A 14380-nucleotide genomic window follows, 5' to 3' on the forward strand; every position below is an offset into this window, starting at 1 on the left:
CTTCCAGAAAAGCTCCCCTTCCTCACGAGTTTTCAAATGCATTAAGGGACATCTCAGTTCTCGAGGTGTATCCAAAAGGGCTCGTTTGATTTGACTTTTTTTCCTCTTAAGAGTGGTGGGGATACTTCAGTATTCACACTCAACCAGGGCAATTCACATGCAAATCCCATCGTCCGCACCACAGTACACTTGTTAGCTTTCATTATATTCGAGCATCTTGCTTCTGTGCCGCCTAAGTCTCACCTATCCACTCATTAAAATGTCAAAACTCATAACCCTATTTGCCAAAATGAAAAGCTTTCCACACTTAATCTTCACCATTAAATAGACACTTATATAATTATTGGGCAGTTCATTTAAAAACCATGGGCAGCGGAGTGGAGTTTCCTTGTCGGTACCCAATAGCAAAACTTTTGTTTTTGAAAAGGTCTATAACTACAATCACATGTGGATACACTGACGGAATGACAATTCACCTTTATAAGCCAAATAAATTGGTACAAAGTTTGTTTTACCATCTCCCAACTAATGTGTTCCAGCCTGTAGAATAAACACATTTGGATGTGACTCGTGTTATTGATCAAGGTGCCACACAGCACCTTGGCCTCACCGCATTCATAAACTCCTTCCATGGAGAGCTGTGATATCTGGAGATGGTCATGCATTTAAATAATGTATAAAGCCCAATTTTAAGTACTGCATATTGGAGTATATAATACAATTTCTAAGCAGTCATGCTGGTATTCCAACATCTCAATAAATTGGATTCCCATTGCAACCAAAGGCCCATGGCTGTATTTTAATTAGCAGCCAACTACAGTTGACATTCATCATGCCCAGAGTACAAATCCTTGAAGGCAACACTTATTTTGCTTAAAGGTCGCTTCCTTTTAATAATGGCACAGTGATAAACCAGTGGCCTGGTGGCCTCTGCCTGCCCCATAAAGTACTTGTGCATCACCCAGCTTCATGTTAATGACCACACAAGTTAATTGCTGCCTGCGCTCGAGTGGTGGTTCCAAACCTTCCTGGACCCCAGAACCACCACCGACTGGTCGGACACATTTTGGTGGAGCACCATGCAACCAAACAGCTTTCAAATTAAACTCTAAAAGCACCGAGATTTACAATTATAACCCCATTAAGGAGCCATTAGCTTTATGTGTATAAAGTTGCAGTTTCTATATAAATGGTTGTGCAACGGGCAGTAAAAAAAAGTCATGAGTATCTGCAACAGCTCCACAAACCACTGCGGATGAATGGTCAGACGGGCTTTAAAACTGTAGATTGGGCACTACCACCACCTGCAGCCCAAAGTGAGAAAATGCAGGGTTGAGAAAATACACACAACATGTCATTGTAATATGAAAGACATTTATTCACACGCACTGCCAAAATGTATGAAGTTGTTCAAGGAAAATTAATACAATAAACAAAAAAATAACAGTATATATACGTCTCTGCCATACATACTGTCAACACAGGGTGTTATAAGCATAAAAGGTTGGAATTACCACAACCAGAGGCGCTTCCACCTATCACAACAGGATTCAGAAACGGGCGTCTCAGAAAGAGCTCAAACTGGCTGGCTATCCACAAAGACCTGGCTACAAACGAGAAAGAGACCAAGCTTTTCACTATGCCTCGGTTTGGAATTCACATGTTCCAGTTCCCCCTGCCCATTTTTCCCATGGCCGAACCACCCATTCCCATCCCGCTGTTCTGCGTACTGCCGCTGTAGAAGCCACCCCCTGCCCCCATGCCGCCTGTGCCTCCTGTGTGAAAAAGGTGTGACACGAAAGGTAGAGATTTAGGACTGAGCATATGCACAGTGTCCCTCTATGTATTTCACTCCCCAGCCACCCTCCCACCCTCAAATCTTAATCCCCCCCAACCCATCTCTCCGCTAAACAACCAATAGCTCATTGCACACTCGCACGAATCCGAGTGCCCAACGGCGAACAGTCGTGAGACCGTTTGATGCCTGCCCACAAAAGCATGCTTGCCCTTGCTGCCATGGCACCAATGAAAAGAGCGTTGATCCCAAATTCCCACTTCGGCACGCTGACCTCACCCACACCAAACTCCCCCTGGCTACAAGGCTAGCAAATTGCTTGGTGCCAGCATCAGTCCAGAGTAAATAATGGGGTGGCCATCACTAAGAACAGAAGCCAATCAAAGCTGCTAACCGAGGAATCTAATCATGGCTTATCAATTGGACAGGGCAGCATAATATCCACTATGCATTTAGTCTCCTCCCCTCCTGGTGAACAAAATTATGGCCATACTTTGACAAACCGATGTCACAAATGTTTTGTTTTACAGCAGTGCATGGCTTCATTTGGAGCCCGGTCAGCCCCCCCAAAGATGTTGAAAACAAAATGAATTTAAATTCCTCTGGCCAATACCAGTGGAAGGCAAAGTAAGGTGAAATACCACTTGCAATTTTAATTACTGGCCAACCAGCGAGTGCCTCCCAAGACCCCTCCCCTCCTTGAACCTCCCCCCCCCTGTGCTCAGAGCAACGTGGGGAAAAAATATATACGCCCGTTTCAACCTTTACACTCACCAACACAAACAGCGAGAATTGAGATGATATACAAAGTCAGATATTTGTTCTTATGAACTGGCAGCCACATTTCTCATCCTGACAAAATGTGCAATTTTTTGTGTAAACTGCATGCAAGCGATGAATTTAATTTGATATAACCTAACGAATCCTTTTACTTTCAATTTTCACAACCACATTTTTTTTACTAGAGCTAAAAGGGAATTTAGTTTTTTGTAACTTCAGGTGAAAGGTTCAAACTGTTGCACTGCCCTCACTCACCATAGCCTCCTCCCATGTTACCGCCATAGCCATCGGCGCTAAAGTTGCTGTTGCCATATCCGCCAGACATGCCAGCGGCAGTTGTGTTGTAGCCGCCCTGGTTACCGGTGCTGAAGCTTGACTGAGAGCCTGAAAAACCCGCAAAACGGCCTCCATTATAACCACCACCTAGACACACACACACAAAACACACACAGGAATATAACTTATGGGGATTTTAACACTTGTCTTAAACAATGATGCAACACAAAAGACAAATAACTCAATTTTACACGCATGTGCCAAGGCTGTGTTGTCGCCGGGTTGTCTGACAAGAGTTTCAAGCCTCATGAGTAAATGGACTTTTAAGCAGAGCTGTCACTTCACCGGCATCACACAATTATATGATAGCACACCAAAACTAATTAGTCAAATATTGCAGGAGAGCCAAGCACACAAGTGAAGTGTGTAACTACATAGCAATGAGCCATTTGGTTTTTTGGTTGTCTTCCTTTAAAAACGATGCAGTTAAGATTTCAATCGCAGATAATTAAACCCTACAAGCTTTTTGGCAAAGCAAGAGACTGCTTGTGATATTTCAAAACAGATGTTAACCTTTCAAAAATGATAATATATACATTTTTTAACTTTTGCACCATACTTAAGTCAACCGTGCAAACTCGGAGGTGTGGGAGCTCGACCAAGTATTGGAAAACCTCAAGAGCTTGGGGCGAGCATTAAGTTCCCAATTAGGATAAAAGCCAAGACTATCCACCAAGTTGCTTTTGGTGAGGAATCCAAGAGATTGGTAGAATGTGAGTTAGCTCTGGCACCCAGCCTATTTGACAATGCATCAACAAAAATTACACTAAGACAACACTGTTAAAAGGAAGAGGCTTTGTATTTAACATTTATTGCATTTAATTGCCAAGGGCGCTAGATAAACTATCTTGCATTTGGTTCTGTATGCAACCAGTAGGTTGCTTGTTTTTGGTTACCCCCAGCAAGCAGAAATAGTTTTTAGGGACCACTGCTGAAAGAACTATCAAGACAAAGCAATGGGTAGGTCCTGTAGGGGACCTATACCCTGGGAGTGTGGGAGCTGCCATCCTCCCCCATTGCGTGGGGCACCTACCCATGCCGTTGCCACCACCGTAGTTACCCCCACCCATGCTGGCTGAAGCAGAGGAGTTGAGGAAGAGCTCGATGTAGCGATGTTCTGTGGAGAAGCAGAAAGACGGGACAACGTTATGTCACAGTCTGGCAAGCATGTCAACCAACAAAGCGCCTCTCAAACAGTACAAATCCTAAGAATATTGAAACAAAGGGAGTTATTTTAGCACACGTACGGGCTCAACCAGCCTATTTTAACTACCGCTATCTCATCATCCGTTACATCCCGCAACCTCCGATCAGCCTCAAGCGGCCTCCTCGTCAAGCCCGTCTCTTGAATCAGACCAGGCGAACGTTGGTTCTGTCGCAGCTTCAGGTCGCCTGAAACTCAACAACTTTTTCACTGCACATTGGCAGTCGACCTCCAGTCAGAATCTGCAGACTTCCTTTAATTCACCCGCACCTCCAAATGTCATATTTAAGCTTGATACATCTTAATAATGAAATGATCCCCGACAAGCTTGCATCACCATCATGGGTGAACCAGTTGACTATTGTGCAGTACCTCATTTGAATTACATAGCCAAACAACTTGCATGCAAACAGATACCACTTGTCATCTATGCGGTTGTACATTTACAAATCCATTTCACAGTTAAGCGATGCCATTTGTCACAATCCTTTGCTGCACTGACAAACATTTAAAGTGGCTTCAACATGTCGAGGCTTCTCTTAACAGGTCCACTTTAACAGCATGGACTCATATGTTACCATTCACTCAGAGCTATGCTATGGACTGAGTTAAATACATCTGTAGAAACCATAAACACCGACTTGCGTACAATCGTCTAAACTACAGACGTGATTGATTTAGGCATTTGTTTGGATGATTCGAAGTGTCTCAACGCAATTACCAATGAGAATGGCCCCTTTTTAGGGCCAAAAAAAAATAAAGGATTCATCACTAGGAACTATGCAGCGATCCATTTATAACCCCCACCGATTTATATTGACCTACCTACACACCCAAGACATGGAGCGATGGCTCCATATCTTTATGTGGAAAGACTTAATGTGCATTACGATCAGTGGGAGGAGACAGGCTTGGAATGTAAAATGTTGTTCTCTAATTTTCCTCGTGGGGGCAAGTAAAAGGATGGATAAGCAGATTGTTCTATTGCTGCAATGTAGGACAGTGACAGATGGCAACGATTTGGGCAGGCCTTAATCCAGCAATAGAGTATGTAGAACGATTCATCAATAATTCTGTAAAAACGTTCCCGCCGCCTTTCAAAATGCCACAGCAGCGTGTGCAGCTTACGCATGTGAGCCTTGTCCTTGGCCATGGCGGTCACGGCATCCTCGTGAGAGGCAAACTCGACGTCACACTCTCCCGTGGGCCTCCCACTCCCGTCGTACTCGATGTTCACGCGAACTGGGTTCAGCGGCGTGAAGAACTGCAGCACAAAGCACACAAACTATGAGGACGGATGCAGCTCTTTGACTTTCACTACTGCTGCAAACTGTGGTTGAGCTGCGAGCTGGGGGCAGCAGGAATCTGAACCTACGTTGTTAATGTCCAACTCTGTGGCTCTGAAGGGCAGGCCCCGCATGTGCACAAAGTGTCCAGAGGAACTCTGGTAGGTGGATTCTCCTCCTCCTCCACCTCCATAGCCACGGCCAGACATGCCTGCCGAAGCAGGCATGTACAGAAACACTCAGCTCAAACGTTCACTTTACAAAAGGAAAAAACGTGCATTAATTCCAATTCCTTACAAAAGAGAGCTATACAAAAAGCACAATGTATTTCCAGTGGCCAAACCGATATTTACTTGAGCATAGAGTACACACCTCTGATTAGCATTGTTGGCTAGATATGGGGCATAAGTTCATACATACATTTAATGTGCAATAGGAAAACAACAATAAGTCTGACACATAATAAACTTGAGGCAAATAGCATAACCATTCTAAAATAGCCAAGTATGGTTCTTTAAGTTTTATTGTCAGTGTAGAGATATCTAAATGGAGAGATCTCAACCCCCCACCCCCCAAAAGCCACCTTTTGACGTTTGGGAAAGCTCCATCAGTCACCCAATCTTCAGAACAGCACAAGGGGTATATGGGGGGGGGGGGGGAGTCATATCCCAGCCACACAGGAACATCAACTCACCTCGGGACATGCCGCCACCTCCCATGCCACCCCCCATACCCATACCCATCATGCCCTTCCCACCCTGGTCAAAACCACGGTCATAGCCATAGTTGTCATTGTAGCCATTGAAGCCATCGTCATATCCACCACCATAACCTTAAACGAGACACACCACACGTTCGACACTCAAGTCTATACAATCACTTTACAAGTGTGAATATAATCAACATTCCAAAGCGGGCACATGGTTCACAAACTTAAACCTGGACATATAAAATCTGATTATTTTATTTAGACTGGAAGACTTTGATGAGCGAGGAAGTGCTTAACCACAGGCACAATCGAATGCAAAAATATTTTTTGCATAAAACCCCTATATTTGTTTGGATTTCATTGAGATGTGATCAACATGGGTTTTAAATAGAAATGTTTTACTCAAAGTGTTTAAAGCAATCCATTAAGTCTACGTGTCATACAGTAGAAGACAATGATACAAAGCATTGCATATCTTTAAAAGGTAGTTATATATTTAAATTGTGTGTTAATCTGAATTCACACATGGCTATACATAAAGCACTTTTCTCTTTACAGTCAATCTCACAAAGGTCACTCATGAAGCCAAGGAGTATTCAGATAAGCATGTGGATTGCAGAGGAATTGGGGTAGAGGGGGGGGGGGTCGTCGTGCTGCAGTTGCTTCACCTCCATAGCCACCGCCTCGGCGCATGCGGTCAAAGCCTCCACGCATGGGAGGGCCCCCACGGCCACCTCCCATAGGCCGATCGTAGGGCCCGGGCCTCTGCATTCCCATCATTAGCCGCTTTGGTGGGTCGTAGTAGGCGCGTACCTCACCCCTGTTACTCTTGAAAACCTCGATGTACCTGCGGGAAACGGATACAATTCAAAGTGAGACTTTGCACAAGCCACATCGCAACGCTTAATGTCACAGTAAAATGTGAACATGTGCACTAACACGAGTCGAGTTATCATAAATGCTACATTTCAAAATTGCAGTTACTTAATTTCACAGGTGTGTAAAGACCAAACTTCTGAACAAGTTGACTTTTTGAAAATGTGTGCAAAGCCAAACTATTTAAAGTTGCAAAACAGACAAGTAAACGTTGCGCTGGAATTTACGTTGAAAATTTTATTCAATGTTTGAAGAAAGGAGTATGTGAAAGCTAACCAAATGATCTTTACAAGGAGCAAACAATACACCTGTGTATGAACTGTAGACCGGACACTTGTTTGCCCTGCCATGTTTCACCCACCTCCCACCTCCGTTCAAAGCAATCGCGATTCCCAGGACATCCGTATACCACCTTACCCCGGCCAGTCGCACTAAAGAGGGCCCAGGGGAAGGGGGGATGCTTTGCCCAGCACCCACTCCCCTTCCAGCTCAATGCACAGTCCCACGCAGCCTCCCCCCTCCCCGCCAGGGAGAAAAAGAAGTCTCTCTCTTGCCGTCTCCCCACCTGTGCCCTATCCTTTCCTTGTGCTTGCCCAGAGCCTTCTCGGCTGCCTCTTGCGAGGCAAACTGAACGAAGGCCTCCCCAGTGCTCCGCCCCTGGTAGTCCACCGGCAGCGTAATCCCGTTCGGCACGATTTCCAGCCCTTACAATTAGACAAACCCAAAACCAACATCACTTAGACGAGGGAACGCTAGCCCAAGGCCCGCAACGTGTCAGCACTTCCATTCCAGGTAAACAGGTGTCAGGGTCATGGAATCGCGTGTAAAAGCGATGATTAAATAAATCAAGCGCCCGCCGTTCCCTCGCCCGTCCCCCAGCGACTTAGCGGAGGAGTCTCTGAAGAAGCAACGGTTTTAATGCAATCTGTGGAAACGTCAGCAAAAGCCATTGATATACTTAAGAGATTAAGGTGTTCATTCAGACCACCCCAACCCATGTCCTGCTGGCGTCCCTGAAATTGTAACAGTTTTGGTCAGAAACTTTGGGCGTCTCTTCCCCCCACCCCTGGAATAAAAAAAAGCAAGGGCTGGGTTGGAAACATCTCCCACCCACCCCCCAGGTCCCCATCGATACTCAGCCTAAAACAATCCCTGAAACAACAACAATGTTATGAATACGACCGAACAGAGTTGGCTTTTGAAATGCAACACTGGGTGAAGGCAGTGTAGAGATGCTCATGGCCTCCCCGCCCCACCCACCCGAACCCCAACCCTGAAAACAGCAATAGGGCATATATGCCAACAAATTAGAAACAGCAGATCATGCAGAACACGGTTGATAATTTTGCACTTGACACAAAACAATGCACTGTTATCAGCATTGTACTAGGATGTGGCCGATGCAATGTTACAATAAAATATGAAAACACTGTCAAGAGAAGATAAGACATTTTGGACAACTGGCTCTCCATATGATACCGACATTTAAGAGCCTGCAGTATATTGAGTAAAGTTCGGTGCTGCATGGTTGAATGAATCCATTTTAGAAAACAGATTGACTAAAGTGTAGTTTTTTAATTGTGCATGTTTAACCGGCCAAATGCGATTAATCAAGTTGCTGCTTCAGCTAACACATGTAGCACAATGGGGTTTTTTCAGCCCTAGTCACATTACTACACGTCAGGAAATCTGCATATTATCTTATATCATGAATTATATTTTTTACCAAGGTTGAAAACCCTAGTTAGTTCAGCTGAAAATGACAGTCGTACACTAAAAGTCTTTTCCTCTGTAAAACTCAATATTTCATGAACACCAGACGGTTACAAGATGAATATCTTCCTTTCGCTTATAATAACATAAGCCTTTATTTTACACAAGTTAAATGAAACAGCAACTTGATAGCTACAGGTCAGCAATTTTGAACCACAATTTACTTGACTAACCAGGAACACATTAGCCAGCTATTCTCATGACCAACATGGTGTTTGAGAGGCTTCCTTCCAGCAGTGGATTGTCAAAGGGTTAATTATATTCGTCACAATAAATCTTCACCAGAGAATATATACAATTGCAAAAACATTTTGTATTCCAATGAACAAACATAACCACTTGACTTACCTTCCGGTTACATTTTTTTCCAGATAAAAAGTTAACAAAGCCATCTATGAAAATATCTGGCATGATGAGGTACAACACCTGTTATGCTCTACCAATTTCCATTAGTTTTTTATGTATTAATAACTTGAAATTGAGTGAGCAATAAAGCAATTAAACTAAGCAGAACTACTGCTTAATCAACAATAATGTCACTTGACAAGTAAACCTTGAAAATGCCCAAGACAAAGTATACAAACCATAAACCAACCAAAAAACACAATTCAAACTTTACCAAAACAAATTAAATTGAGGCTATAATGGGTACAAAATTCCTCGGGCAGCCACACTGAAATCAAGCAACACACCCAAAGCTAAATGCACCACATCTGAAATGAATTAACAATGTTGCTAAAATGTAGTTCAAATGAACTCTTACGTATTTCTAGCCAGTATATGCCATTTAACATTTCCAGCTCAGGGCTCAAAAGATGTGTTACATGCTGCGATATGATTTTTAGTCTACACCTTCACTGCCCGTTTAGACTTGGGCTTTAAAAGTCAAGTGATCCTCTCCCCTTCTCTTGGTGACAACTTACCAGTAAAGAACTGCGCAATCTCCTCCTTGCTGCAGGAGAAGGGCAGGCCGCGCAAACGCACGCAGCCCTCAGCCTCCCCACTCTCGGGCAGCGCCACCGGGTTCTGCTGGTTCAGCACCCAGTTGAGCTCGCTCAACTTCGATCGGAACACTGCACGGCAATAATAAACAACCATTAAAATACCATGGTGGGGGGGGGGGGGGGGCTTCTCGCACTGGTAAACTGCTTCACTTTTTAAAATCAGGATTAACGGAGGTGGAAGAAAATGAGATTACGTGTAAGCCTACAAGTAATATTCAAATCAAGTCACCAGAATTGAGTTCTAGCATACACGTTAGAAGATATTTTACATTTGGCAGTCAGGCAGTACAAATGAGTGGACCTGGCAGTGAGCAACTTTCCTAAAAAGTAACCCGTTAACTCAAGGGCCCTTAACTATTGTGTTCCAAGAATTATACTGTACCGATCACCCAGGGAATTAATCACCATCGCAGCTGTGACAGTTTTAACTTGCCTTCAATGTAGCGGTGCCCCATGTTCTTGTGGTCACGTTCCAAAGCCCTATCCAGGTCCTCTTCCGACTCCAGCTCCACAAAAGCCTCCCCGCTGGGTCGGCCTTCACGTGAGTTGGTGAAGTGTACGCCGTCGGCACTATTCACGATGGCACATCCTGCACAGCAAGATCATCACTGCAGCGTTACATACCTTTTTCCTTATGGCAACATTTTTCAGGATACAATTTTATAAAGATTCAATTGAATTGAATGAAAACCTCTTTTAAGTTCCTCGCCATCAAATGTTATCAAGTCCAAAATGAGTAATTACCCTCTGGCTATTTGCCCTGCTATAGAGTTGTGGTGCTGTGGGCTGTACGACATCTTTTCATAAGAAAATCAGCTGTGTGCTCACCGTCATAGTTTTACCCAAAGTAAAAGTGGTAACGTCACAAGTACGCCTGCACGATATTGCGTTGCTGGCCTTCACTTACACCGAAACCTATTAACTATCTGTCAGTTAAAATGACCATCATTCACTTTAAGATATCTATTGAAGATGCCTCAAGTAAAAAAAAGCTAAATACATGACTTAATTACTTTCTTGACCAATAATTAACAATAAATTATAAGCGAGGTTTATTTCTAGTCTCCCAAACGAATGATAATATAATTACATAGTTCACGTAAGTAATGCAACTCGTATGACCTGGTTCACATTGCACAAATTGCCACCACTCCTACAAAAATTTGTTTCGTCTCACACTATTCAACTAAGTAGGTAAAACACTTCTTGCAGCTTGTTTCCTCGCACTAATCAATTTTGGAATACCCTATCGTTTCTTTCTTATAACCGTGCTAAATTCAATAATTAGTATTATCTATTACACCTTCAAAATTGCCTCTTGTTGCTCGTCATTTGGCGCCCTTTCTTAGCAAACATGATTTTGTTAGACGCAAGTCGCCCGGGTTGTACCTGAGAGGAACTTGATGACCTCCTCGGATGAGCAAGACCAGGGAAGGCCCCGCAGCCGCACCACGAACCCTTCCACCACTTCATCAGCCATGACGTTAAGTGTTGTGCTAATTCCTGGGAAATGCAAACAATGGACGAGGTGAAAAGACTGGCACGAGACCACGCAAGCTCATTTACACGCGACCGCCTCGTGGGTGCAATCGATTGTCTGAATGCGGAAAGACTCGGTTAGAGGCATACATCGAACCTTTACGAAAACATGTATAAGCAAACCCGAATTCAATACATCTGACATGGTACGCAAGTTGAAACACGTGCCAGACAAACATTGTAGATTGAACAAACTTCGAATATAAAATGCAAAAATCCAAAATGTAATCTAAGTTACATTTAAATGCAGGGTAAACCAATTATTAAAACTGTAAATCGAAACTAAAAACGAGCTCAGGTCTGGGCCGAACGAGCCGAAAACAATAACAAAGCCAAATCGAACACCGCATGGATGTGGAATCAAATTTTCACTAAACCCAATACGAATACACGTGGAATATCAATTACAGCATTGACAATCCAATTATGGTCGATGGCAGAGTTCAGACAAACTTCGACACTGAAATTGTCATCGACGACATACAATCCAATCTATTCACCCGAAAACGCGATTTAACGATATTCAAGACAAACCCCACACGACACGTGGAATGTATCCCTCCCATGACACAACTCCGTGATGAACTCAAATAAACGCTAAATAACCCAAACCAAATTGAATGTGCACTCGAATTAGAACGTTTAAAAAGGTTGGATTCGGGTCCCACGGAAACCTTCCCGAGATGGCGGCGCGGGGCAGGACGCGTGGCGACTCAGGGCCCAGGATCCCTCGGGCTCCCCTGCCTCCCCACTCCTTACAAACTATACAAACGACGCCGCACGCAGAGAATACGTTAACGAAACCCGTTAATTGACCCGCTTAAGTTAATTATTCGTCACAAATATCCCGATTCACTTGAAACCTTGGGGTGAAAAAGGCCTAAGCGTAGTCAAATTAGGAAATGGCCGCGCAAGGCCGCAATCTCGCACTATGCCGGGATCCAGTCCCTTGCGTATTCAATCTTTGCAATGAATTACCAACTCGAGCCGCACACGGTGTTGTTACTACTATGTAGCATTAATACGACTCCTCGTCGTGCGAGTGCACACCGAGGCTGGGGCTGGGGGGTGGCGGTTAGGCCTCGGCCTTCTCGTCCCCGCGCCGCCGCCATTTTACCGCCTCGCGCGCAACAACGAAACCGACTCCCGACGCCTCTCGGGGCCGCGATCAAAGATAAAACAAAATAAACTTTACAGTTTAACAAATCACGTCAAAAGGGCCACGCGCGTTTCAATAAAACAGCGCTAAATCCAAAAAAAATCGCGACCGATGAATTGTCGTGAGGAAACGCAACGCGGCTTTTACGCACCTTACAAACACGCTGACGCTCGCTCGTTCTCTCGGTCGACAAGAACGCGGCTGCGCATGCGCGAGGCCAGCTCCCTTTCTCGCCCCGCCTTTTTCCTCCCCTAGCCCCGTCCTTTCCTTCGCTCAGCCCCGCCCTTTTCTTTGCTCAGCCCCGCCTTTTATTTTCTCTAGCCCCGCCCTTTCCTTCGCTCAGCCCCGCCCTTTTATTTTCTCTAGCCCCGCCTTTTATTTTTTCTAGCCCCGCCTTTTATTTTCTCTAGCCCCGCCCTTTTATTTTCTCTAGCCCCGCCTTTAATTTTTTCTAGCACCGCCTGTTATTCTCTCTAGCCCCGCCCTTCTATTTTCTCTAGCCCCGCCCTTTATTCTTTCGAGCCCCGCCCTTTATTCTCTCTAGCCCCGCCCTTTATTTTCTCTAGCCCCGCCTTTTATTGTCTCTAGCCCCGCCTCTCTGGGCTCTGGCTCCGCCTTTTTATTCCTTAGCCCCGCCCTTTTCACTCCCCTTCCTCCCCCATTTCGCCATCCCGTTCGCGCGAGACCCGCCCAAGATGTCGCGAGATCTGCCAGGCGACAGTCGATTAAATTGCTGTTTGATTGTTTCACAAATCGACTGCAGGCCCGTGCCTCCAATTCAACCACTCGCGGTGCAAGCGCAATCTAGAATGGACGTGGGATTGTTTTAAGACTATCCAGTGCCCATTATCGATGTAATAATTAGTCGATTCTTACTCTCATAAGCAATAGCAAGACAATCTTCAACACATTCGTTCTATGGCACTGCTTCACTGCTTTAGAAAAATGCAACGACTGCTTTACAGCACAAATATAGGCCCTCGGTGTTAACGGATATAGAGAGTCTATGATACACGATTTATTTTAGTTAGCATTTTGTTTTATGTTCATCGGATAACGCTCCGATAGAATGAATGAGGCAATATTAAACTAGACCATTTTTAAGTTGAATTGTGAGCTTTTAATCGATCTGATTAAACAATCCGACATGTTGCGGTGCACGTGACAATGGCTGCAGGTGTTGCGTAAGCGAATCATGGGGAGCGAGTCGCAATCGATAACCCTTTAGTTTCATGTGCAAGAGTAAATAAACGTGCCGTCTAGCAATAAGAATGTAAACAATGCAAAGAATGATGTCTGGTGTAGGCCAATGCGTTTCGAAGACAAGGCATAATATATTCTTAGAGCATGTTTATTTGCATGTTCACCAGTAGTACGTGTGGTTAATGCAGGCTTGATTCCTTGCAAATGTTATCTATCTGGTGTTTGTACATCTTAACACCTGTTTTATTGGCAGAAAGGGTAAAACAAATTTCATAATGTAAATAATCGATTCGTATTTCTTGCCCAGTGGCCTTAACTTCAACGCAAGGCACGAGGCTTGGGCGGTCTTGACAGGCGACATGTAACTACAGTACTGTACACTGGTAGCAAGTTTTAAGTATTCATAATTATTCCACACGAGTTACCTCAACGATTGGATTCACATGGAAACATTTGCATTACAAATACGTCATCTGGCTCCCATTAGTTAACACATGGAAATAAAAACTGAACCACTCACGTGGCCACGTTACGGGCGCCACCAAAAGTCCAAATAATTACTCAACATTAAACTTAAGTTACATTAAATGCCCCTTAGATGAGTTTGGAATGTAAAGCGTTGTAAGCCATGGTGAACATTGCTTTTATGCGATTGGTACTGCCCAGTAACGTGTCGATGCCCTTTAGTGGAAGGAGTCAGAACTTGGATGTCAAAC

The 14380-nt window shown here is 44.3% G+C and overlaps 1 protein-coding gene across 3 annotated transcripts; it reads right to left on the reverse strand.

The window, feature by feature from the left end:
• Positions 1 to 1363: 1363 nt before the first annotated feature.
• On the reverse strand, positions 1364 to 12720 carry LOC144934086 (heterogeneous nuclear ribonucleoprotein F-like). Of its 3 annotated transcripts, none has more exons than XM_078859466.1 (12): positions 12613 to 12720; positions 11153 to 11266; positions 10197 to 10352; positions 9683 to 9832; positions 7552 to 7690; positions 6779 to 6957; positions 6096 to 6233; positions 5491 to 5588; positions 5244 to 5379; positions 3945 to 4028; positions 2831 to 2998; positions 1364 to 1775 (listed from the first exon to the last, which is right to left on the reverse strand). In XM_078859466.1, the coding sequence occupies exons 2-12, from the start codon at positions 11241 to 11243 to the stop codon at positions 1657 to 1659; spliced, it is 1458 nt and encodes a 485-aa protein (XP_078715592.1). In that variant the 5' UTR covers positions 11244 to 11266; positions 12613 to 12720; the 3' UTR covers positions 1364 to 1656. The 3 variants fall into 3 exon arrangements, with proteins under 3 accessions (XP_078715592.1, XP_078715590.1, XP_078715593.1); XM_078859464.1 differs by having other exon boundaries at positions 5491 to 5612; XM_078859467.1 differs by having other exon boundaries at positions 2831 to 2959; positions 5491 to 5612; positions 12613 to 12719.
• Between the last annotated feature and the right edge of the window lie 1660 nt (positions 12721 to 14380).

Source organism: Lampetra fluviatilis, chromosome 9 (assembly GCF_964198595.1).
Source record: "Lampetra fluviatilis chromosome 9, kcLamFluv1.1, whole genome shotgun sequence".
Lineage (NCBI taxonomy): Eukaryota > Metazoa > Chordata > Hyperoartia > Petromyzontiformes > Petromyzontidae > Lampetra > Lampetra fluviatilis.

What these genes read in the sequence shown, in the direction of transcription:
- LOC144934086 (XM_078859464.1), bottom strand. Translation starts at nt 11,243, where the DNA reads ATGGCTGATGAAGTGGTGGAAGGGTTCGTGGTGCGGCTGCGGGGCCTT. An exon ending in AGGTGGCGGCATGTCCCGAG is followed by an intron (nt 5,613 to 6,095) that starts GTGAGTTGATGT and finishes CTGCTTCGGCAG; the next exon opens with GCATGTCTGGCCGTGGCTAT. An exon ending in CGGTGGTGGCAACGGCATGG is followed by an intron (nt 2,999 to 3,944) that starts GTAGGTGCCCCA and finishes GTGTGTGTCTAG; the next exon opens with GTGGTGGTTATAATGGAGGC.